Source organism: Trichoderma harzianum, assembly GCF_003025095.1.
Source record: "Trichoderma harzianum CBS 226.95 unplaced genomic scaffold M431scaffold_2, whole genome shotgun sequence".
NCBI classification, from domain to species: Eukaryota; Fungi; Ascomycota; class Sordariomycetes; order Hypocreales; family Hypocreaceae; genus Trichoderma; species Trichoderma harzianum.
In genome coordinates this window covers 1,556,708-1,580,960 of record NW_020209250.1, presented here as the reverse complement: position 1 = coordinate 1,580,960, position 24,253 = coordinate 1,556,708, and the positions used below count along the sequence as shown (strand labels likewise).

At 51.4% G+C, this 24,253-nt stretch overlaps 7 protein-coding genes across 7 annotated transcripts; 4 read left to right on the top strand and 3 right to left on the bottom strand.

The window, feature by feature from the left end:
• Positions 1-1,359: 1,359 nt before the first annotated feature.
• Positions 1,360-3,178, top strand: M431DRAFT_1677 (hypothetical protein; the record flags this gene model as incomplete). Its single annotated transcript, XM_024913011.1, has 4 exons — positions 1,360-1,532; positions 1,591-2,732; positions 2,799-2,903; positions 2,964-3,178. The coding sequence occupies 4 exons, from the start codon at positions 1,360-1,362 to the stop codon at positions 3,176-3,178; spliced, it is 1,635 nt and encodes a 544-aa protein (XP_024778691.1).
• An 810-nt stretch (positions 3,179-3,988) lies between these two features.
• M431DRAFT_527614 (hypothetical protein) lies at positions 3,989-6,667 on the top strand. Its single transcript, XM_024920714.1, has 3 exons — positions 3,989-5,198; positions 5,264-5,654; positions 5,724-6,667. The coding sequence occupies exons 1-3, from the start codon at positions 4,309-4,311 to the stop codon at positions 6,312-6,314; spliced, it is 1,872 nt and encodes a 623-aa protein (XP_024778690.1). The 5' UTR covers positions 3,989-4,308; the 3' UTR covers positions 6,315-6,667.
• A 1,975-nt stretch (positions 6,668-8,642) lies between these two features.
• Positions 8,643-9,092, bottom strand: M431DRAFT_478145 (hypothetical protein; the record flags this gene model as incomplete). The annotated part of the gene is made up of 1 exon (XM_024915642.1): positions 8,643-9,092. The coding sequence occupies one exon, from the start codon at positions 9,090-9,092 to the stop codon at positions 8,643-8,645; it is 450 nt and encodes a 149-aa protein (XP_024778689.1).
• A 309-nt stretch (positions 9,093-9,401) lies between these two features.
• Positions 9,402-14,049, top strand: M431DRAFT_75586 (hypothetical protein; the record flags this gene model as incomplete). Its single annotated transcript, XM_024922358.1, has 4 exons — positions 9,402-9,491; positions 9,560-9,860; positions 9,915-12,589; positions 12,721-14,049. The coding sequence occupies 4 exons, from the start codon at positions 9,402-9,404 to the stop codon at positions 14,047-14,049; spliced, it is 4,395 nt and encodes a 1,464-aa protein (XP_024778688.1).
• A 924-nt stretch (positions 14,050-14,973) lies between these two features.
• On the top strand, positions 14,974-15,918 carry M431DRAFT_76997 (hypothetical protein; the record flags this gene model as incomplete). Its single annotated transcript, XM_024922527.1, has 2 exons — positions 14,974-15,111; positions 15,199-15,918. 2 exons carry the CDS (start codon positions 14,974-14,976, stop codon positions 15,916-15,918), a joined length of 858 nt encoding a protein of 285 aa, XP_024778687.1.
• Positions 15,919-16,110: 192 nt separating this feature from the next.
• M431DRAFT_292973 (hypothetical protein) lies at positions 16,111-18,138 on the bottom strand. The gene has a single exon (XM_024914102.1). The coding sequence runs from the start codon at positions 17,873-17,875 to the stop codon at positions 16,304-16,306; it is 1,572 nt and encodes a 523-aa protein (XP_024778686.1). The 5' UTR covers positions 17,876-18,138; the 3' UTR covers positions 16,111-16,303.
• Position 18,139: 1 nt separating this feature from the next.
• On the bottom strand, positions 18,140-23,589 carry M431DRAFT_503967 (hypothetical protein). The gene has a single exon (XM_024918386.1). The coding sequence runs from the start codon at positions 23,139-23,141 to the stop codon at positions 18,402-18,404; it is 4,740 nt and encodes a 1,579-aa protein (XP_024778685.1). The 5' UTR covers positions 23,142-23,589; the 3' UTR covers positions 18,140-18,401.
• Positions 23,590-24,253: the final 664 nt, after the last annotated feature.

Genomic DNA, 24,253 nt, shown 5'->3' with positions numbered 1-24,253 from the left:
CGCCCTAGCAAAGCTTAACCCAAATCTCGGCACGCGAAGGTCTAGATGGATTCAAAAGCTGGGGACAAACTTTGGGCTCCGACAAGCAAATGACTCTGGCAAACTACCTAGCAGTCGCCACCAGCGGACCGCTCGATGTCATGCAGCCCGTTGCCGCCTGGTAAAGAATTATCCATCAATCTCTATTACTTGTGGCGTCTCGGCTTGGAACAGGGCAGCCGGAGATATCCGGTAGTGCAGAGGTTCTCGGGAGTTGATCTGGCAAGGCCCTGGGTATGTACTACATGTGTTCGTATGTTATCATATCAGGCTAAAGTTGTCAATCTCAAACGTGATGCCACTGGGATTAGATTTACGTCGAGCACACGTCAAGGTATGGCATCCAATCAGCGGCACACACAGAGGCGATAGTTGTCACCCAGACACCCAATAAGGCCTGGTATTATTTCGAGTAATAATTTGAGGTAGTATTGAGGCCTATCGGCCACCATCAGTAATGCTACTCGAACCAACATCAAACGCAGTGGCGCCGTCGCATCTTGGAATAGAAGAGCAATCGGCAAACAGAATGCTGGTACAGGGATACTGAAACGGCCCTTGCTGATGCCGACCTCTCGACACACGTTGGTCCCCAGCAATTCGCGTCGTTGCCTGTAGTACTTGTAAGCAATCTCCAAATTGGGATCCCTTTTACGGTCATCTATCCGTATGGAGAAATAGGTGGCATTACCAGAATAGGTCGGTACTTCGTACTACTGGAGGTTCGGCATCTTCATTTATATCTTCCACGTTGTAAGTACATGTGCAATATCAGTACATATCAGTAATTAAGTGGGCGACACGCTACACCTACGGGGCTCTCTTCCGTTTCTTTTCCCCCTCCCCGGCACTATTAGATGCTAAGATTTGGCGCCACGGCAAGCCTTGCGAGATGCAATTTTCCTTGCTTCTTTTCCCTAAATAATATTTGGTGGCGGTTTGTGGATTCTCATTGGCATATCGAATCCGACTTAGCTGTCATAGGGCAAAGATGTCTCAGTTCGTTCAACACCATCCCAACCCTACCCTCCCTTTTGAGAAACTCCGCGGCACGGAACCCCTGAGGAGCCTCCCGTGTCTTTGAGCCTATGTTCATGGTACCCTCTTACATGTACACATGTCCCAAGTGATATTCACCACCCACTCAGAACCTGGCGGTATCCAGGGTGCTCACGGGGCTCCTCTGACCAGATCCCCGGACCAGCTTCGCGGGCAGTCCTCAAAGATGCCAAGCTCATGACACCGATTCAAATTTCTCTTCCAATCTCCATACCCTTGGGAACTGTCGAGGAAGCCTCGCCACTTTTTGTGCCCTCAATCATGGCTATCCAAGACGATATCATAGCTCCAGCGCTGGATCCACAGGCCGAAGAATCCTTCAAAGAAAAGACCCGAAAGAGGACGCTAGGCAATCTACGCCTTGTTCATCCAGAGACGAATGCCGTGATTCTGGTTCCCACGCCGTCCTCCGATCCCAACGACCCGTTAAACTGGTAGGTTAATACCCACTGCAGCTGCTCTGCTCTCTACTAACCACTCTGTCCATCTCAGGTCAACATGGCGCAAGTACTATGTCGCCGGGGTTCTTTGCTTGACGATGGCCGTGTCCAATTTTCTTGCCGCCGGGCCGGCCATCGCGGTGCCGGCGACGGCAGCCGATTTCTTCCCAGATTCCTTGGCTGATGGTACCTTTGTCACGTCTGCCATTCCAAAGACGGCCTACTTCTTCACCACCACGTCTCTACTCATAGGACTGGGCAACATCGTCTGGGTGCCTATGGCCAATAAATGGGGCCGCCGGCCAGTGTATGTCGTGAGCTACATGATTTACTTTGCCACGGCAGTATGGCTCATCTTTGAGAAATCGTATGCCGGGTTTCTGGCAGGCCGAGTTCTCATGGGATTCGGTGCCGGTGCAGCGGAGACGCTTGCTCCCATTACCATTGCCGACATCTTTTTTCTCCACGAAAGAGGCAGGATCATGTCCGCGTACACCTGCTTCTTATCCATAGGGGCATCGGGAGGATTGGTGATTTCCGGTCTCATCACGATTCATCATACTTGGCGAACTATCTATCAGGTTGGCTCTGCCTTAATTGGCTTTGTTCTTCTTGCTCTACTCTTTACTGTGCCCGAGACCAGCTACTCTCGGATCGACGATTATAGCTCGCCTCCTGCAGATACACCTAGTGATCTATCAACTTCAACTACGGCCCAAGGAGAGCTGTCTTCCCCGAAGAAGATGAGCTATTTCGAAACCCTATTAGTATTCAAGGCCGCAAGCACCAAGGAGAACCTCTTCAAGATGATGATTCGCCCCTTTGGCCTCATTGTCCTTCCACCGGTGCTCTGGTCTGCTCTTGCACTGGCCGTTACTATTGGATTTCTCGTGGCCGTTTCGTCTAACTCAGCTTCGGCATTTAATACGACGTATGGCTTTGCATCTTACCAGGTTGGACTTTGCTATATCGCTGGCGTGATTGGCTCTCTGCTAGGGCTGCCTGCAGGAGGAAGCCTTGGGGATAAGGTTGCAGATATTCTAACAAAGAGAAACGGCGGTATTCGAGAGCCTGAAATGCGGCTACCAGCAGTCATGATATCTGCAATCACCGCCCCGCTTGCTCTGGTCCTCTATGGCGTCGGTATCCAGTACAAGCTTCACTGGATATGTCCCACCATAGGAATAGGTCTCCGTAAGAACTACCGCTTGCCAGTCCATGCTTCTACAAATAAGTGTTGGCGCTAACTATGAGATGCAGTCAATTTCTCCATCACGCAAGCCAACACGATTTGTATCGTCTATGTCATTGACTCATACCGGCCAGTTGCAGGTGAAATAACTCTGGCAGTTACAGGATTCAAAGGTGAGCCCATCAATGGAACGCCCACTAGACGTCTCTGTTGCTAACGAAAAGATACCTCAGCCCTGTTTGCCTTCTTCCTCTCCTTTGAAACAAACCCTTGGATCAATCTATCTGGCTACCGGGACGCGTTTGGAGCCATGGCGGGAATTGCGGGGGGAGTCCTCATTATGTGGATCCCGTTGTATTTCTGGGGAAAGAAAATTAGACATTACTCGTGGAAATGGAGAGTCATCTCTTTTATACACTGGGATAATGATCGCGAAGTGGGCGAATAAATGTCTTAATGTTGGATTTCATGTATTTATGTACGGGCTATTGACTCTTTTGATTAAGGAGTCGACTAAGCGAGATACCCATTTGCATCAGTTAGCAGGCAATCGTCGTTGTCTGGACCAGCCTTGATTGGTTCAGAAAGGTCAAAAAACATTCAAGCGCTATCACATTCTCATGCTAGTAATGTCATAAGACTGCAGGAAACCAATTACACAAGGGGGTGGCTATTTAGCTCCCCAAGTTCTCTATCCAGCAGCTCGGTCTCAAATCTAAAGCCAGTCACTAAAGACACATACCTGGTACATGTAGCTGTAGTATCAGATACCAGAAGAAGGTAGTGGTATTAGCAGAAAATCATAAGAAGAGCAGACAGTCAAGGAACCGAATATCTACAGGTAGGTACCTAAATGAGTATTTGTAGTAGAAAATAAAATCGAGGCTCTCAGGTATCCTGTGCATCGTGTTCCGCTACTTGAATTCTAATACGGGGTCACTGGGGGGCTAGATAGCTTAATTTTGGCGCCGAGTAGCTATTCTCTAAATATAAGTAGTTAAATTAGATATTCAATAGCCACGGAGTGATATCCAGCATGCCGCCCCTAGCATAAAATGAAGCCATCCATGACGCTCTTCAAGTCACTTATACGAGTCCCAACCACGCATAGACTTACAACTTTGAGACCTCCACGCTCCAACCAGCATCGCACAACAGTGTCAGGTGCACGGGCTTAGTGAGTGACTAAGCGCCGGCGCCACCCTCTCGATAAGCTTCAGCCCGCTGCACCGATAAGTGATCGCGTGTCTCAGACTTCAACTCAAAGGGGTTCCGACTACGTCGTGATTCCATGCCCCGTTGTTGTGCTTGATTTGCTGCCTCGTTGCGGCTGCCTCGTTTATAGAAGGTTTGTGGCCTGACCATGACTTGAGCCCTCTCAGGAGGCGTGGTACCGTGTGCATCATCGCTCAAAGTGTCTCGCGCTCAAGGGGGGCTTAAGGTCTATATCAGCCATCAGTTCCCGCCCGCGCACGGCTTATCCCTCGTTCGCAAAGCTGCCCCGGCGTCGCCGGTTGTCTTCATCTACCTGTTTGCCTCTGTTTGAAAACTGTTGTTCGTCTAAAGACATATTCCAGCATGGCTAGCCAGCAAGGTGGACCGAGCGCCCGAGCGCCCCATGATCATGATGCAAGGGAGGCGAGTCCCAGTGCGGATGCGATACTCGACGCACCATATTCGAGCGACGAAGAACCAAGTCCCCATGGCCTCTCCTGTCGCTGGAGAACATCGGAATTCTACGACCAAGAGTGTTGTCGATACTTTGACTGTCCCTCTCATCTCGTTGAGAGGCGGCTTTCTGTCGATGATACCGGCGAACCCAGCCTTCCGAGAGAGAGCGCCGTCGAGGTGACAGAAGCTCGACAAGACAGCATCTCCCCGAGGACTTCTATCGAAGACGAACATCCAGTATCTGACCACGACAGCACCCCGGCCGAGCCACAACAGAGAGACGACGAAACTCTAACTGCTGATACTTCAGCGCCACTATCAAGCCTATCATCTGGGTTAGCTGCTGAGAGAGAGGCTGAGAGCGCGACGAGGGCTGCATCAGCAGCGAATTCCGCAGCCCTCCCTGCCAGAACATCGTCCTTACCGATTCGCACTCGCGTTCCTTCTAGAAGCATCGACTTGCGATCTAACGATCCGTTGGGTAGTGATATCTGGGGCGAGTCCTCTGATCACGGCGGTCGAGCATTTACGGCCAGCACATCGGCAGCGGATTTGTCAGGCAGCAGCTCACCCAGAATGTCTGCTCGGGATCAGTTATCTGCCGTGTATGGCGCAGATACGAATGAAGGCAGCGGTTTACTTCAGTCACTATTCGGACCACCTGAGCGCGAGCGCGAGCGTGAGCGTGAGCGCACAGGGTCGGTTGTTCTTCCTAGGTGGCAACCGGATGCCGAGGTGACATACTGCCCTATTTGCCGCACTCAGTTTAGTATCTTTGTGCGCAAACATCATTGCAGGTATGCTCTCGTCGTGATATAGTCAGAAGAGGTAGAGAAGACGTGACTGACTAAAAGGTAAATAGAAAATGTGGGAGAGTCGTTTGCAACTCTTGCTCACCCCATAGGATCATCATTCCGCACCAATTTATTGTTAGAGCGCCTGGATCAGAAGTACCGCTTCCCCCGGCACTGCTCTACGGCTCGGGTGCGAGCTATGTCGATATGAATGGACTCTCCGGGGGCGAGCGGGTGCGCCTCTGCAACCCGTGCGTCCCTGATCCCAATACTGCACCTCCACAAAGCCCAACTTCTCCTGCCCTGTCGCCGCGTGAGGCACGACGCAGGTCCCGGACCAGTCTAGGGGCCGGATATCCTGCTCCGCCTCCTGTAAATCGATACGGAGGAGTTTTTGCGGCTGGCCAGAGCAATGATCCTTATCAGTTCTACACCTCTAGGACAAGGAGTATCACCATGGTAAGCGCAAGAGATGTGATGTGATTCACTACGGGAAAAACGCTTCTTTCTGACATGTTCTTTCACTAGGATCCAACTGGACAAAGGGCAGGAGGTGCTTCGTCCTCTTCCTCCTCCTCACGTAGGCGCAGCGCCCACTACGAAGTGGCATCCATTAATCGGCTGATGGCGGCTGGGCCATCGCCTTTCAGTATGCCAAACCAGCACCATATACATCGACGTCGTTTAACTGGAGAGTCTGGGTCATCGTCACGGCAGCGTGCTTTACCCCCTCCCCCACAGATTGCAGAGGAGGATGAGTGCCCCATTTGCCACTTGGAGCTGCCATCTCGGGAACTGCCGAATTTTGAGGCTCTTCGAGAGTCGCATATTACTTCCTGTATCCAATCACACAGCACATATGGCAGTCCTCGTGGGGCATCGGACGGCGCTGCACCGCTTCCCCCTCCCAGGCGCACTGGCATGTATACGTATCCCGCCACAGAGAAGGACTGCATTGATGACGCGGAATGCACCATCTGCTTAGAGGAGTTTACCGTCGGCATTCCCATGGCGCGGCTTGAGTGCCTTTGTCGGTTTCACCGGTCTTGTATTTCAGCCTGGTTTGTCAATCATCCGGGAAGATGTCCCGTGCATCAACACGACGGATTCGGGTACTAGATGGAAGATAGGCGGCGGCCGGCTGGTCACTTGTTTGTTTTACAGATCCGTTCGTTTGCATATTGGAGTATTCGGCGCACTTGAGGCCAGATTTGAAAGATTTTACAGCTTGCTTGCCCAGGCATATACCGGATTCCCCTCCTTTTGATGATATCACTTATTTCGTACAGCATGCAGACTACAGGCCAAAGGGTGCTGCTGGCAAATAACAGTCTCGGGTTGGCTGAAGCGAATTTAACGAATTTAAGAGATGTATGGTAGCGTTTGAAATTAATATACAGAACTCTCTTCTTCCCTTTCCGTCTGCAGAGTACAATTTATCGTCACCGACATCTTCTTGGGCCTCTGGCAGTGCTTCAATCACTCGTATCCATTCAAAGTGTGAACACACAGGCAGTGGTAGTGAATGGGAAACCGGTAAATTTCGGATCACATGCGGAAGCGCTTGCGCATTGGCACCTAAGATTACCGTAATACTATTCGTCCAAAGGCAAAGCCCTACTCCAAAACGCCATGCCGACGACGATCAAGAAAACCAGGATTCTAAATGTCGTACAGCCGCACCGGTTCTTGGAGTGTAGGACATATATAATTACCCCGCAATTGCCGACACGGCAGCTCACATGTCCGGGGCTTGATTTTTGACAGCTTGAAACAGCACTGTTTGAGGTGACGTGTTGCTTTGCACCACGAGCCCTCGTGTTTGTATATTACATGTATTACTATAATAACCACAACCTTGCTGAAAAATGGTGTGGCTTGCGTTTTTCTTTATTTGTAGATCATCAATCTAGCACGCTCGTGTTCGCCTATCTTCAAAGGATGGGGCATATGAAAAAAAGATCAAGGATTCTTCTTCTGTCTTCCATTGAAGAAAATATTTCTAGCCATGACTTCATTCCATGTAGATCGTCTAGAGCCCGACCGATCGGGGCCTGTGACGCTAGGGACGAAGGTGGTTTAGTGACGAGGAACGAGTGTCGCATCCCTGTTTGCGTGCCGGTTGATGCATGGAACCTCAGTGGTTGCATGGAGTTTTGGTTAGTTGAGTGACCCAGTTGATGTTGGGCTGCTGCTCCGGAGAAGTGGCGTGTTCACATGGACGATGGGAAGCGACTGATTTGTCTATTGCTATCCATTCGTTTACGTGGAACAGCACTAATATATCCATACATAAGGTATACCGGCTGAGGTCGTGCTCGCACCATGTCCAACGAAGTTGAGTTGTCTATATTATATCTATACTACTAAGATATCAGATAAGGGTGCGTAAAAGGCTCAATTACGTAGGAACGTTGTGTTATTTGCAGAGCACATGTGTTGCAAGTCCTCATTTGTAATCCAATACTACAAGCACAGCACAATAGAATGATAGTGTTTGATACATGTTGTATCCTCAGCCTGCTTGCCCATCGTTGTTTAACCACGAGCTATTATACTGCATCTATTCAGACTCCTAATCCGAGACCTCGGCTAGACAAAGCATTACTATACTCCTCACTCAGTTGAAGAGATGACGGTGGATGGCGGCTAATAAGGAGGAATCCACAAACAAGACCAGACTTCTTTAGCAGTTCTAGTGCTGCAGGCCCGCGGATATTTCGATCCGAAATGAGATTTGATTTCACCCTTTTTCTCCCTCTCGCTCCACAAGACCGACGATTGCGGCCTTTCTTCAAAAAGTGCCACCATCTGCAAGCAGCCATGGCAGGCGAGATGCTTGCTGCACTGTGGTACCAATCTTAAGCATCCTTATTTGCCATCCATGGATATTTTTATTTTTTGCTGCCTGAGATTACATATACTTGGCATCAATGCCGTCTCCTTTTCTCTGGTGCCCCCTTGCTGATAGAATTCTGCACTGCGCTCATATGTTACCCGACCAAGACCGTTTCGTCACGCAGTCGTACCCGACGGTGGAGTGGAAAGTTTCAATGCTGATAAGCGCTCACCCGCAGTCTTCATGATGCAGAGACATCAATGGATCCATAGATGCATGCAGAGCGGCAGAATAGAAAATAGTCGAGGCCTCCTGCTGCTGCCGGATTTCCACTGTTAGCGGTCACGATAGCGCTTAACCACCGCTGGGATGGGGCCACCACAGGCTCCAGAGCATCCCGCAGCACAACACCCCTCCAAAGCTAGGCGCTAAAACCTCCAGCTGCAGCGGCCCCCCTTAGCAGGCGCCAATCGCACAGGTTGGGGAGTGACCATTCCATGTTCCCTTGCCTGCCCGGCCCGCGCTAGCACTGACAATTACGTCGTCGCCACGCTTTCAGCAGTGCAGGGGAGGGCCAGCGAAGCTGCAGTGGGGCCCAGCAGCCAAGCTCACCACCTAGCTCCACTGTAGCTCCTGTCTGGCAGACCTGTAGCACCCTGCCGCGCTGAGCTTAGACACAGAGTACATGTGCGCACGCTACAACTCGTGCACACGGACAGGTACCGCTTGTCGTACACGCCAGTTTTCTTGATGATAATCGTCTCTGCGCCACGGACAATCGACCTGTCGTCAGCTCCACCCACCACTTCTTTTGACTCTCTTTTCTTTCTCGTTTCCAGCTTTCGCGTCTTGTGCCGAGCCACACGTGCATTAGTTTGTGGCTTTGTCCAGAAAATCAAAAGGTGTGATCTTTCTGCCACTAGCTGTCCTCTTTTCCCTTTGGCCATTGCTTCGGTTTCCGACATCGTCCAGCCTTGTTCTTTCTTCCCTTTGATAGCCCCGATCAGCTCAAGCGGGCCTTGGACACAATCGTGCTGACCGTAAAATAAAATATCCATAGAGAACCGTTTCCCTTTTTTTCTTTCCTGCTTCTCCTTTTATTATTCGCGGCCCAGCTCGGTTGCTTTTGACACTTGACATATCTGGCCACTGCCCCTCCATAAGCTGCCGGGCTTCTGAATGACGTTATCGCAAAGCAACCAGATCAATTGAACGGCCCAGTTGGTGCACACGAGCAATAGTTGCAACAGCGCCCATTGCTGGCCATCATGTCGGCCCAGGAGGCGCGCGAACTCAAGCTGCAGGGGGCCATCGAGGCTGCTCAAGACCCCGGGATCGCGGTATCGGCTGACGACGCTGAAAGGCTCATGGTCGATCAAGCTAGAAATGCTGGTGCTCCCGCCTTCCACTTCGACCCCAATGCTACTATAGAAGAAAAGCGTTCTCAGGTCGCTGCCGTATGATGCATCCCCCTTTCCCAAGTCATACAAAGATAGGCGAATGCTGATGATGCATCTCTATCCAGGCTATCCCTCCCGAGCTTCAGCATCTTAGACGGAACAAGGCTACGGCCATCGCAACGGATGTCGATGACGGTACTGGCCCGGATGAAGAGCTCCCGGAACCGACAAAAGAAGGTGTTGTCGAAGTGAGCAAGGATGAACAGAGCAAAACTCTAGCCAATGGGGACGCTGCCGAGGTCCCATACTCGCGAACAGGCTGGGCTCCTCAGATTGGATGGCCTGTCGAGAGCGCGCTTGAGGCTGAGAGCCTGCTCGATCACACTACATGGGTTGAAAGCCAGCTGCCGGATCATCTGTTTGGAGGTAGGTTTCACTGGCCCAACAAAAACAATATCGCAATCTTACACGGATAAACAGATTGGTACCACAACACCGGCGTTATTATCTTCGCATGTATTGCCTCATGGCTTGTAGCGGTTTTCGGTGGCGGTCTCGGCTGGGTAATCATGGTCATGGCAATTTGCGGCACCTACTATCGGACTTCCTTGAGACGAGTGCGCCGGAACTTTCGTGATGACATCACCCGAGAGATGGCCCTTAAGAGGCTCGAGGCTGATCACGAATCTCTTGAGTGGATCAATTCATTCATGGTCAAGTTTTGGCCTATCTACCAGCCCGTCCTCGCCCAAACCATCGTCAACACTGTCGACCAAGTGCTATCCTCTGCGACACCGGCTTTTCTGGACAGTCTCAAACTCAAGACCTTCACGCTGGGTACTAAGCCCCCCCGCATGGAGCATGTGAAGACGTACCCCAATGTTGGAGACGATATTGTTAGAATGGACTGGAAATTCAGCTTCACGCCCAATGACACCACCGATATGACTAAGAGGCAGATCAAGAACAAAATCAACCCCAAAGTTGTACTGGAAATCCGAGTCGGAAAGGCCATGATCAGTAAAGGCCTTGACGTCATTGTCGAGGATATGGCCTTCTCGGGTATCATGCGACTCAATATCAAGCTGCAGATTCCTTTCCCCCACGTCGAGAAGATTGAAATGTGTTTCCTGGAGAAGCCAACCATTGACTATGTTTGCAAGCCCCTCGGTGGTGAGAGCTTTGGTTTTGATATCAATTTCATTCCGGGTCTGGAAAAATTCATCTTGGAACAGATTCATGGCAACCTAGCGCCCATGATGTATGCTCCTCACGTCTTCCCTATCGAAGTCGCCAAGATGCTTGCGGGATCACCCGTCGATCAGGCCATTGGTGTGCTCGTCGTGACACTTCACGGAGCACACAACCTCAAGAATACCGATAATTTTGCGGGCACCGTTGATCCATACGCCGTTCTTACTCTCAACCGCCGCCAAGAACTTGCGCGAACGAAAACTATCGACGATAATCCCAACCCGAGATGGAATGAAACTCACTATATCATTGTTACTTCTTTCAACGACACTCTGGACATTCAGGTCTTCGACAAGAATGGCTTCCGCAAATCCAAAGAATTGGGTGTGGCGTCTTTCCCCTTGGAGAGAATTGAGGAACTTCATGTGTACGAAAACGAACGCCTCGAAGTTCTCGCTGCCGGCAAAAACCGTGGTGTGGTCTCTTGCGACCTCCGTTTCTTCCCAGTCCTCGAAGGCCTGAAAGGCGAAGATGGCAAAGTGGAGCCTCCTCCGGTCTCCAATCAGGGTATTCTGCGCTTCACTGTTGAGCAGGCCAAAGACTTGGATGGAACCAAAAGTCTCGTCGGCCTTCTCAACCCCTATGCTGTCATGTTCCTCAACGGTAAGGTCATCCACCAGACAAAGAAGCTTAAGCGAGTCAACAACCCCATCTGGGACAATGGTTCCAAGGAAATTCTCATCACAGATCGCAAGAGGGCAAAACTTGGCGTTACTATCAAGGATGACCGAGACCTTGCCTCTGATTTGACCCTCGGAAAATACCAGATTAAGCTCGATGACCTACTGGAATGCATGGAACAAGGTAAAGAATGGTATCACCTCGCAGGCGCTCAAACCGGCCGCGTCAAGATGATGGCGCAGTGGAAGCCAGTGGCCATTTCAGGCGTAGCTGGCACCGGTGGCTACATCACACCAATTGGCGTCATGAGGCTTCATTTCCAGAAGGCAAATGATCTCCGTAACTTTGAAGCTTTTGGCAAATCCGATCCATATGTCCGAGTTCTTCTTTCTGGTATTGACAAGGCGCGAACGGTAACTTTCAAGAATGACCTGAATCCTGTATGGGATGAAGTTCTCTACGTTCCTGTTCATTCTGCTCGAGACAGACTCACTCTTGAGGTAATGGACGAGGAGAAGGTTGGCAAAGATCGTTCCCTCGGATTGTGTGAAGTTTCTGCAGCGGATTATATTCAGCAAGATGAGCTTGGCGAGTATCTCGTGCATGATACAAAGCGCGTTCTCCAGAGCGAACTTCGCATTCACGGCAAGGGCATTTCCAAAGGTACACTGACCTACACCGTTGCATTCTATCCCTGCCTGAACATTGCCGATCCTGAAGAGGAGGAGGAGGAGGCAGCAGAAGCTGCTGAAGAAAATGGCGATGAACCCAGGGCCTCCCTTGACAGACCACAAAGCTCCGCCTCTAAATCTGCACCAAAGCCTTCTCTCGACGCATCCAGAAAATCAGTTGATGTGTCCAGGAAATCGGTTGATACGGCCAAGTTGAGCGCTGCTACAGGGGAAGATGGCCGGCCGATCTCGCCGGCATCTATGAGGTCGTCGATGTCAGTAGAGAAGAAAGGACCGCCCAAGATACGGCTGAGCCCCGAAGAATTGCTCAGATATGAGAGCGGCGTTCTCATCTTCAGACTATTGGAATCGGAGATGCCCGAGAGGGATAGCCAACTGGAAATTTACGTGGACGATATGGCTTACCCGTCCTATACATCTACAATAGTGCCATCAAAATCTCACAAATTTGACGAGATTGGCGACTGTATCATCCGAGAGCTCGACTTTTCTCGTTTGACGATCAAGGCGCGAAAGAAGGGCGATGATGCCGAAGATACTCTGGCGTACTTGTCTGGCAATACGTTGGAGACTTTGAAGCAATGTCTTGTAAGTCAAAAGCAATGCGTTCTGGCTTCGTCCCACTCAGATTGATATTTCACTCGGATTCCCCCGACAATCATCACCTTGACCATGATCACTACATAATGCGTAGAAACATGTGCTAACATCATATGCAGAACAATCCCACAACATTGAAGCTCAAGAGCGATGATGGCAAGTCCAGCTGGGTTAAGGTTAGCCTCAAATATATCCCCCTCAAGATGGACTTGGACCCCAGCGAAAGTATCAACAACATGGGCAACCTCCGCGTCGATGTCTTGAGCGGCACAGACTTGCCATCGGCAGACAGAAACGGGAAGAGCGACCCTTACTGCAAGTTCGAGTTGAACGACGTGGAAGTATACAAGACCAAGGTACAGAAGAAGACATTATCGCCAGTGTGGAACGAGTTCTTTGAGGTCTCTGTGCCATCAAGGACAGGAGCCCACTTTGTGTGCAACGTCTACGATTACGACTTTGCGGACAAGCCTGATTTCCTGGGCGCCACCGTCATCAGACTAGACAATCTCCAGCCTTTCAAGGCCATGGAGCAGAGCTTCCCGCTGGATGGCAAGTCGGGAAGCATTAAACTCCGAATGGTTTTCCGTCCCGATTACGTTACTCGTGCAAGACAAGGCACGTCAACGTTCCAGGGAACTTTTGGCGGTACCTCTCGCATCGTTACTGGAGTAGCTGGAGTGCCGTTCAAGGGAGCCACCGCTGTAGGACACGGCGTGGGCAGAGGTGCCTCGTTCTTGAAGCGCGGCATCCTTGGTAAAAAGGATCGAGATGACCCCAACGGTTCGTTATCGGAGCTCACAGAGGTGCCTACAGTACCAAGCATCATCACCAATGGCAGTGATTTCCCCATCAGCAACAGCAATTCCAACCCCAGCACCAGGCCAACAACCAGCGCCGTGGATGGTTCTAGGGATATCCCTCCGCATCTGACACCCGAGGGCTCTGGTCATAATAGAACCAGGAGCTTCGGCAGCTCTTCGGTGCACAGCGCCATGGGCTTTGGAGCTCCCACCGGAACAGCAACGTTTACCATTGTTGGCGCTTCTGGCTATTCTCAGTCCACAGACCTGTACATCCTCATCACCCAAATCTCGCCTAGGGAAAAAGTTGTTGGAAAAACGAAGCACTACAAGTCGCCCAATGGGCAGTGGACCTATGACGAGACGTTCCGTTTCAGCTGCACTCCTGATGCACAGTTCAAGATTGAGGCCAGAGGTGAACATTTGTTTGGTAGCGATGATGGTCTAGGAGAGCATTTTTACTTTGTGGACGAGCATGGTAGCGCTGGTGCAAAGGATCTCAGTGTTGGCGCTGGCACGGTGACAGTCAAGAGCTCTTTTCAACCTGCGGAGGAGAAGTATCCCGACAGCCCCAAGTCCTTCTCACGACGCGGCTTTCTGAGCAAGCGAGAGCCGCGGAGTCGGGACCCAACGCCAAATCCTTGAGTGATTTGGCAACGAAAGCTTTGTTCAATCCTCCCACTTCTTTCCAAGGCTCTCATGGGTCTCCATTTGGGAACGAGTATCTGTATTTGTTTTACAAGTTGCTTCTAATGCAATATCACGGCCGTATCTTCGCTCTCTACGTCGGCTCCAATGATTCGTTTGCTTCTTGTCGTTTTCTTCCGACTCTTTTTCTTTTATGGAATTGCAGCTCTGTATTATTTGTTATAGCCTATCTGCCTGGAGTCTGAGGTGATGGATGGGAGGAAACGGTATGGGGGTTCAATGATGTATATATATATCTATAAGCAGTGCGGGTCAGGCGAGGTCAAATGGGACAGCGAATGCATTTTATTCTATTTATTTATTTATTTTGGATAGTCCCAATAATCGCATCCAGGATTTTTGATTCAGTATTTCTTTTTCTTTTTTTAATGTTTTTTTTTTTTTTTTCACCCAGCATCTATTATCATCCAAATTTGCATTCATACGGTGATACGCAATGTTTGCTGATAGTATGCTAAGTCCATCAGGCAACAAGGCCGCCATAAATCGCCGAGAGCAACTTAGTCAGCACGCTCCAATTGTGGCCAATCAGAAGCTCATGCTGCTCGAAAGAGAGCAGTGACGCGCGATACGGAAGCTGCCTGACCTGGTAGGCTCTAGAGGTACTCGGAACGAGGGGCGTCTTTTGGCCTTTCAATTCTCAACCACGAACCGCCAAATACCACAATCGCCAAGCTCGACAACTGCGGGCTGCACCCATTTGGAATTCTGCCTCGACCTACAAGGATCCGCGAATTTACTCACAGCGGAACTGAGGGCATTGATTTGATCTGATTTGATCTGGACTTGTGGCCTGGAGGGGTCTTTTCTAAGCATCACATATAACCACCACCTTGTTCTTCTCTTCGCGGACACGATACGATGGATTCTCTCGTGGCCAAGTACAGCCGGCCGGCGTTTGCCCAGAACGAGCCTCTCGAGGATGACGAGCTCAGCAATGAGCTGATGAACCCGGCGGATCACTTGTCGCTCAACTTTGCCATGCCGCCCATTGCCCAGGTACGTTTTGATTTCCAAGCCAAAGCTTCGGTGACGGCTTCTCTGTATTAGAATGACGAGTAAAAGCTGACCCTTGATGCTTTCTAGCCCTCTGCATGGCTCCGCGCTGCCACAGACGACCGCTCCAACCCCGACTGCCCCATCAAGATTGCCCACGGAACGACGACGCTTGCCTTCCGCTTCCAGGGCGGCATCATCGTGGCCACTGATTCGCGAGCCACGGCCGGCAACTGGATTGCCTCACAGACGGTCAAGAAGGTGATTGAGATCAACAGCGTGCTGCTGGGAACCATGGCCGGTGGCGCCGCAGACTGCCAGTACTGGCTGGCCTGGCTGGGCATGCAGTGCCGCCTCCACGAGCTTCGCCACAAGCGCCGCATCAGCGTCGCCGCCGCCAGCAAGATCCTGGCCAACCTCATCTACAGCTACAAGGGCATGGGCCTCAGCATGGGCACCATGTGCGCCGGCGTGACCAAGGAGGAGGGCCCGGCCCTGTACTACGTCGACAGCGACGGCACGCGACTGTCGGGCAACATGTTCTGCGTGGGCAGTGGACAGACATTCGCCTATGGTGTGTTGGATTCAGAGTACAAGTATGATCTGACCGACGAGGAGGCCTTGGAATTGGGCAAGCGGAGTATCCTGGCTGCGACGCACCGTGATGCGTACTCTGGTGGATACATCAACCTGTACCACGTCAAGGAGCAGGGCTGGGTCAAGCACGGCTTCCTCGACACGAATCCGATCTTCTGGGAGACGAAGCTGGAGAAGGGCGAGTTTTCAAACGTCACGAGCGCGCTGGCGTAGAAATGGAGCGAGATGGGTATTTTAATTTAAAGCATGACAATAAGAATTGAATGGGACCCGATGAATCTTTGCATTGCAGTGATGGGAGAAGGTGAAGAAAGCAGTAGATCAAATGCGAAACAAATAACTTTCCGTCCTCGATTCAAGGAAAAGAAGTCAGCTGAAAGTATGATGGGGTATGTGTAGAGGTTTAATTCTATTTGATGTGAGGCTAATCTAATGCGCGGCCATCATACAACTCTTATCGTACAGAATATAGAACAAGGGAAAAGAAGCATACAGGCTATATACATCCAACTTCCTCATCTCGACATGAAGGGGGGTATCATCAACATCATCTCGAACAGATGGCCCGTTTCTCATTTTACATAGAGCCACGACTCTCTCACTCCTCCTCTCTCGTCCACCCACCAGCCCCCAGAATTCCGCCTCCAACATCCGGATCCATGGGCCACTTTGCAATCGGCCGCACAGACAGCTCAGTCCTGTATCCCGCCTCGAACATCTCCATGCCGGCCCAGGCAATCATGGCGGCGTTGTCGGTGCACAGCTCCAGGGGCGGGGAGACGATGCGCATGTCGGCGAAGCCCCTCGCGGCGAGGGTCGTGCGCAGGACGTGCATGAGGAAGCGGTTGCTTGCGACGCCGCCGGCCACGACGATGGTTTTGATTAGTTCGGTTTCGGGGGAGGAGGATGAGGAGGGTTGGAGAGAGGGCGAGTCTTGGAGGGCGAGGATGAGGCGGCTGGCGAGGTGCTGGAAGGCGGCGCGGAGGGTGTGGCGGGCGAGGGCACGGCGTTCTTCGAGGGGCATGTTGTCAAAGGAGGATGAGGATGAGTCGAGATCATGTTCATGATGGTTGTTGTTGGTGTTGCGGTTGTTTGCAGCGGCGGCAATGTTGTGAACATGCGAGTGAATACTAGAAAACGAATACGCAAGCTTCCGCGAATTACGAAACGGCAGCGGAACAGTCCATCCATAACCAGACGGAACCTCCTGAATCTCGTCCTGTCGAGAAGCAGCCGGCGTGAAGAATGCGTCGTAGTCAGCAGGCGTATCTGCTCCAGGGGGGAAAGCAAAGGCCTCGAGCAAGCGGCCGTACATGACATCCGGGCTGGACTCGAGGAGGGCCGGCGGCAGGATGACGCGGGCGGTTTGGTCGAGGAGGTTGCCGATGGCGATGTCGCCGGTTGTGGCGAGGATGCGGTGGTTGGTGAGGGTGGTAGAGAGGATGAGTTGGGTGTGGCCGCCGGAGACGAGAAGGGAGAGGAAGGGAAAGGTTGGCGAGGGTGGCGGAGATCTTGATGTTGAAGTTGAAGTTAATAGCACCTCTTTTTGCCCTTGTTCACTCTCCAAGGCGTCAACCAGGCGCGGCGTCAAGGCATGCGCCTGCATGTGGTGAACTCCCACAAATGGAACGTCCCACGCCAGCGCCAGCCCCTTTGCAACGTTCAATCCCACAGACAGGTTCGTCATGATGCCCGGCCCGCGAGTAGCACAAACAAAATCAGGCACCCTGATCTTCTTCTCCCACTTCTTGATATTCTTGTCGTCCGTCACAACGGCGCTGCTTCCTTTGCTCGCCACCCCAGAAGAGCAAGCACCAGCACCAGCACCATCAACGTCGTCCTCACTCTCCCTCAAACTCTCCAATGCCCTCTCTACCAACGGCCCCAGGGCTGTATTGTGCCCCTCCACCGTCACCATCGGATGAATCCCCTTAAACGCCCGGTTATCCGACGAAACCCGCTCATTGAAGAGCAGCTTCGTCCTCCCTCCCGCCGACTTTTCCAGTACTGCCACCGCCGTGTCATCGCACGACGTCTCAATCGCCAGAGTGACCAGGGAGCGTTGCTTCGTCCTGATCCTAGAAGCAAAAACGGAGCGATTAAGAGCTGAAATGCTGTGTAAAGTGAGCCGGTAGGAGAAAGCCGTGGGATGGCATCTTGGTGGGAGCATTTCTCTTTCTCTCTTTCCCCTTTGTTCTATTGGCACCCCGCGAATATGTAGTTTAAATGTATTATTTAATGAGGGTCGAAAAGAGAACTTGGAGTTCAGGTGTAAAGTTGGTGTGTCTAGCAGACGTTGGATTTCGGATCCGTCCCGGCAGATCGTTCTTTTTTTTTCCACCACGGAGCCCGGGGCGGTGGGGCTCCGCTGTTCTATGCTGGCAATCCCACATCACATTCATTTATACAATCATGTTACTGTTCAATACCAAATTTCCATATACAGTCACAGTTTATTTTACTATGTAGATCTGATAAAAAGAGGCTCTTCATAAATCAGCAACGCCATTCTAATGCACTTTTTAACTCCACGTGCAAATATTCCATATACCCAACCCATTTTCATCATATGGTCCCCCATTAGTATACATAAATGAAAAGAAAAGGGAAAAGAAAAGAAAAAGAAAGAAAAAAAGGCGTTGATCCATATACACGTGTCCATAGTGTTGTTGTCGCGGTCCCTCTATGCATCCACCTCATTCCCAGTTTACCCATTCGCACTTGCAACCTCCAGTGCCTCCATCGAATCCTCCAAATTTGGCATTTCCGCTGCCCCGGTGGTTAATCCATGTCCCTCCGACATCCATCTTGTTGACTAATAGGTCTGGAGCACTGGTATTCAGCTTTTGACGGTCATCCATGGGCCACTCCCAGACGACTTTGTGGTTGGGATCGCCGCCATGTGTGTCTAGAGTCACAGTCACCGGATATGGCATTGTCCCGGGCTTAATCAGCTCGGCTGAGTTATCAATTCCCTTGGTGCCGTCCGCCGTCAGCAACGATGCCGTACTGTTCAGTTTCCGCGTCCAAATTTGCACAAGCATACGTGTCTCGGCCCAAGTGACGAGATGGTTAGCCTCAGTTTCGCTGCAGCCACCATCTTCATCCACTGGCACGTTTCCCCGGCTCGAATCATTCAGGACCGTGACAGACTTGAGGAAGATTGTTCGTTGGAAGTAGGTGTAAAACCCATAATGCTCAGTCGGCAAGCCGCGGTCAAACAATCGAACAGGTTGTTGAACGGGACTGGGTAGCATCACGGCAGGCGCAGGTGTGCCGTCTTCCTGCAAATCCGGCGGGAAAATAATATCCGAAATGTTGACGTCCGAAGCAGTAGCTCGTCGACTCAGAGTTGGCGACTTGACTGTGTCATTCAAGGACTCAAGGATGCTGATAAAAAAGGGCGTCGGCTCTCCTGCTTTTTGACTGGACTGAATATTATCTGTAGTCTCGCCCAAGAACCACATCTCTTGGAAAGTCGGAGGGCTAGGGTCCGGATTGAATCCATCAATTGAAGAATTGCTGTTGCTCGTGTCTCTTTGAGAAATAGCCGTTGGCGGAGTGCCATTGGGAATGTTCCACCCCCTCTTTGTACTGTTGTCCCACTGAATTTGGAAGATAAGAGTTGGTTGATTTGGCTTAAAGGGCAATACAGACGCCTGGGAATCTTTCGGCAAAGAACAGCTCCAGAGGGTCGATGGCTCAGTGCAGTCGCTCTTGGCAATAGTGTTGTTTGGGCCAACAAAGGTCAACACCCCCGTCGGCATGGCAGGGTAGTCCGTGAGATTGACCCATATCGACGAGGGTATCGGAGCTGAGGGCGTCGAAGATGATGTCGAGGGCGGCGGGTCTTGTCCAGACGTTTCGGTTTTGTTACCTGATCCGTGATGCCTTCCAAGGACGACACCCAATACAACAGCCAAAATAATGATGAGAAGCAAGAGAATGCAAATAATACACAGCCAAATTCTTCTCTTTTTGCGTCCCTCAGGCCCTGGGCGGCCAAAACAGCCCTTCTTTGGCATGCAACCTCGGCCCCTCCAGAAGCCACCTGCTCGCCTTGCCGCCATTTCTTCCTTCTCATGCCGCCGCCGTTTTCGCTCAATTTTGTACTCTTTGCCTGACAGTTGCTCGGCATGCGACTGGGATAGAGATGTTCCAACAGGGCGAGCAGGTAGAGGCTCAGTGTATCCATGCTCCAAAACGGGAGACCTGACTCTTGCCCAGTTCCCACTCTCGGGGTGAGTTTCATTGATTGTTATATATGCTCTCTCTGGGCTTGCTGGCATAGGCTCGTGGCCCCTTTGCTCTTCTAGCATAATCTCGATGGGCTGTACAGAGCGAGCGTCACCACCACCGCGGCGTTGATCAACAGGAGAGCGCTGCCGAGACAACACTGACGACACAAAGTTGCTTGCCGCACGGACATGTCGCGGCGCTGTTCGTGAGCTTCTCTCCATGGCAGGCGATTTCGATGAGGTTGGTGATACGGAGAACCGACTCTGTTGCTCTGAGGTGTGATTTGCATGGGCCACGGTAGATGCTTGGGTCTCTCGACTATGTTCCAATCGCTGAATTCCCGCAGATCGGGATACATCGGTCGAGGCACCCTCAAAACTACGGGAGGAAAGGGAAACATCTCCCGTTCGCATTGAGGTCGTTGCCTTGCTGGTGGTAGTGTTGTGTGCTTCCCTTGTAGAACTCTGGGCTTGTTCGATGCGGTGTGCGTCTTGTGAAGACATAATGCTTGTACGAGAGAGAGATGTGGTGACCACATTAGACTCTTGAGGAGCTGCTCGTGAAGTTGCCGCTGGTTCTCTCGTTGCTGCGGCAGACAAGATTGGCTCTGCTGCGATGGGCGCTACAGCAGCGACGGGTGACGCTGCCACGATTGGCGCTGCAGGTGCGCTTGGAGCTGCAATTGGTAACGTGTTTGTTGACTTGGTTGACGCTGTGGTCGATGCCGTGGTTGATGTTGTGGTCGACGTTACAGCCTTTGACATCGTCGACGTAGCTAGAGTAGGTGCTTCCCTTGCTTCTCTCGGGGAGAACTGGGTATGCAAATGATGATCCGGCGGGAAGACCGCTTGATATTTGATGCTATCCCCGGCCTGTTTTTCTGATGAAGAAGGAGGGGGGTTATGCGCCGCCAAGTTGGTTATTCCCAGCCCGTGGACCATATCACGACTATCTGAGCCATCGTGCTTCAAATCACCCCTGACTGATTCAGTTACAACCTCAGCCCTGGAAACATTTCCGCGGGGTGACGGCGTCCGCCGGGGAGTAGGAATCCTTATGGTGGGCGTCGAGTTTACCGCCACACGATCAACAACAAACTTCTGCTTCTGTTCCCCGGTATTTATCTCAATATGAACCACGATGGGTCTTTCAGCTTCTCGCACCACTCCCTCCCTTGGTGGTGGAGTCTGGCGAGGTGTCGGCACCCTGATAATTGGGGCCTGGGTTTCCTTCCACTGAGGCTTAGGCGGAGGAGTGAGATCGCGTTTCAGGTCATGTTTCGGCTGATAGTCGGTTGATGAGGCAGTTGACGAGGCGGTTGATGAGGTTTTGTGCTCCTTTGATTCGATAGAAGTAGAGGTGAAATCGTATCTGTGGACTTCTGTGGTAGTTGAGGTTTTCAGGGACGTCGCATCACGACTCTCGGAGGACATTTGCTGGTGGATACCAGACTTGGATGTAAGTGCTAAGCTCTCGCCCACAACATTGGACTTATCCAATGGCTTCATTTCCTCATCTGCTGCAAATGTAATCAGGATATCAGAGTTTCCTATTCCATCACTGTACAACTGGTTTTCCGGGCCCTTTCCTTTGGCGCTTCTCGGCATAGCGACTCCAGGAGAAGACTCAGATGGACTCTGCTCCCTTTCCAACATTGAGAGCCCCAAGATAGCACGGTTGCCATCAAGATGGGTAGCTGTGGTGTTGGTGTTTGCTCGTTGCCCTTGTCTTTCCACAGGCGAGAAGGTTTGCTTCGCGTCGATTCCGGACTTTGGGGTTTTCCAGGACTGTGGACTCGCAACATATTTTGGAGTCAACATTGAACCCTGGTTGTCTACAGATCTGGCCATCTGGTGGGCTCTTTCATCCAAGGGTGACTCCATCTGGGTTCTTCGACTCGCAAAAGACATTCTCTTGTCTAGAAATGGCGTGACCAAGTGGTGGTCCCACCAGCCACGCACACTCTGGGGAGTGAGCGCAGAGAGTTTACTAGCAGGAGATTTCAAAGGTGTGACACCATCCTCTTCAAACAGTGTGCAAGGTGTTCCAGACTCTTCTTCCTCTTCCGCGTTCTTGCGGCGTTCTGTACCGACGAGGCGTTGATGCGCCGCCGTCATTCTCTTGTAGTTGGCGGGGACGGCAGGAACAGGAGGCACTTCGTCATCTCTAGGACCATAGCCCATGACTGGTGCCATAGATGCTTGCGAGTACACGCTTGAAGGGTATCTAACTGTGCTAAACGAGCTTGCAGTTTCAGGTGTATCGGGAGACCAGACTGACGTGAGCTGATGAGGTTCGGCGGGCGCATTTGCTCTGTTGTTGGTGGCCTGAAATGTAAAGGGGTATGGAGTTTTCATGCCGCCTGGGGTATCAATGTTGTTGACCGTTGCCGTGAGAGGGTCGATTCCTCGGCTTGTCACTTCATCGGAGGGTAGTGTGATTCCAATGACAATCGGTCTGTCTTCTGGAGAAAGCTGCTCAGCTGGAGAACGAGTGGCTTGTAGCGGGGAATCGGCCACGCGACCCTCATCATCTTTATTTAACCAGTTCCAGTTTCCAACGGACTGTGGGTTTGGGGATCCCTCTAGAGCTCTTAGAGCAGCCGCGTCAACAAACTTTGGCGCTCGCCTTGCGGGTGACTTTGCCTGTCCGGCTATGTGATTTTGACGCCTCAGCTTCGTCATGTCTGTGATCAACTTGATTCCAAGCTTTGCGTTCCGTTGCTTCGGGGGTTTCCTTGATATCGGACGGTTGATCTTGGCTGCTGAGCGCCTCATGGATAGCTTTACGCTTGGGTGTTTGGGGGGCTTTGTGAGAATATAAGCTGGAGTAGGTGGCGGAGCCAACAGGCCGGGTTGGACAGCGGCATCGATGGGCGTGATGTCCTCGTCAGAGCTGACAGATGCGCTGTCGCTGTCCAAGGGAGATGGGCTGCGAGTATTCGCAGCAGAATTGCTTGCGCTCATATCTAGAAAGGCGCTGTTGAAAAGAAGTTTCTTGTCGGAGTTATCAGCGGACGGGGTTTCGTCGACATCTATTAGCGTAACAACATCATCGTCCTCCCAGTCTTCCCAATCGTCCCCTTGGTGGCTTTTTGAAGAAGTGTAGGAGGTGTGACGAAGTATCGCAGCCCGACTGGCCCGTGATGACAGCCTGCTGTCATTCACAGGCTCCGCGAGTTTGCCGTAGTTGGACATGTTAAATGATGTAAGGCGCAAGCATTCGGAGCGGGCGCGTGATCGTGACGTCGTGGTGTATCTCGTAATTACTTGTGATGCGCTGAAGAGCAGTAAATTTTGGAAGAATCAAAGTATAACCATCACAAGCACCAGGCAGGTGACGGCGAAAGTAATGTCGTCAACGTATCAGTGACAAAGAAATGCGATATTATTCAATGAACGCAAAAGAGGTGACGTGAAACGAGAGCAAGCAGAAAACAACGCCAAACCCAATAATGAACAACCAACAATCGACAGTCAACAATAGATGACAATCGGGTATATTTGAGCGGAAAATAGAACAGAAGTAAGAAAGTGAAGGCCAGATGAATGATAAAGAAGAACAATCAGCGGACAATACCAGCACAACAGGAACCCGCCAGCCGCAGCTTCCCCACTCTGCATCTGCGGCCCGGCCCCAAATCTGGCCATTCCATTGCATTCTTCATCCTGTCCATCTCTTGTTGACCTGGTAAAGGCTCCCGTGTGGCGCGTTTCCTCATGGTTGCTGTCGGAGCCTTGAGCTCAATGGCGATTCTGGCTGGCGGATTGGCTGGTGGAGTTGCAGCTTGCAGGTATGAAATAGACGCCGTGTGAGCGGGTATGCGCGATGTGATTGGCTGTGGATGTCTGCGCTACGGGCCAGGGCCAGTTGATTGGCCGCTTGTCGCCTGTCGGGCGGCTAAAGCTTGGCCACTGCGCAACACCCGCTGTGGGACTTTCAGGGGTGTGGCGGGCTGCGTAATCTGGATGGGCAAAAACACCAATAATCTGAACATCCATTACCCTGGAATCGCCAGTTATGTAGAGAATATGCACGACAATGGTGTGATCGATGAGACACTGGAGCAAGGCGGATTCAAAATGAGGATTCCCATGCATCATTTATCCATGTCTTAATCTAGGAAGCGCCTGAAACATGCGATTATCTGGTGCTCAACCCCAAAACAGAAGCTACATACTCATATTCAATCAAGAAAATATTAGTCAACACATGAATACCGCTACACTGCAGTTCTGGCAACAAAATAGGCATATCAGCTAATACAACGCTATCTTAGTGTAAAGATTTTTTTGAAAAACTAATGCTA

Coding starts and splice junctions, on each gene's coding strand:
- M431DRAFT_292973 (XM_024914102.1), bottom strand. CDS start 17,875: ATGCTCCCACCAAGATGCCATCCCACGGCTTTCTCCTACCGGCTCACT.
- M431DRAFT_503967 (XM_024918386.1), bottom strand. CDS start 23,141: ATGTCCAACTACGGCAAACTCGCGGAGCCTGTGAATGACAGCAGGCTG.
- M431DRAFT_527614 (XM_024920714.1), top strand. CDS start 4,309: ATGGCTAGCCAGCAAGGTGGACCGAGCGCCCGAGCGCCCCATGATCAT. Junction 5,199..5,263: donor GTGCGCAAACATCATTGCAG/GTATGCTCTCGT, acceptor AAAGGTAAATAG/AAAATGTGGGAGAGTCGTTT. Junction 5,655..5,723: donor GGACAAGGAGTATCACCATG/GTAAGCGCAAGA, acceptor TTCTTTCACTAG/GATCCAACTGGACAAAGGGC.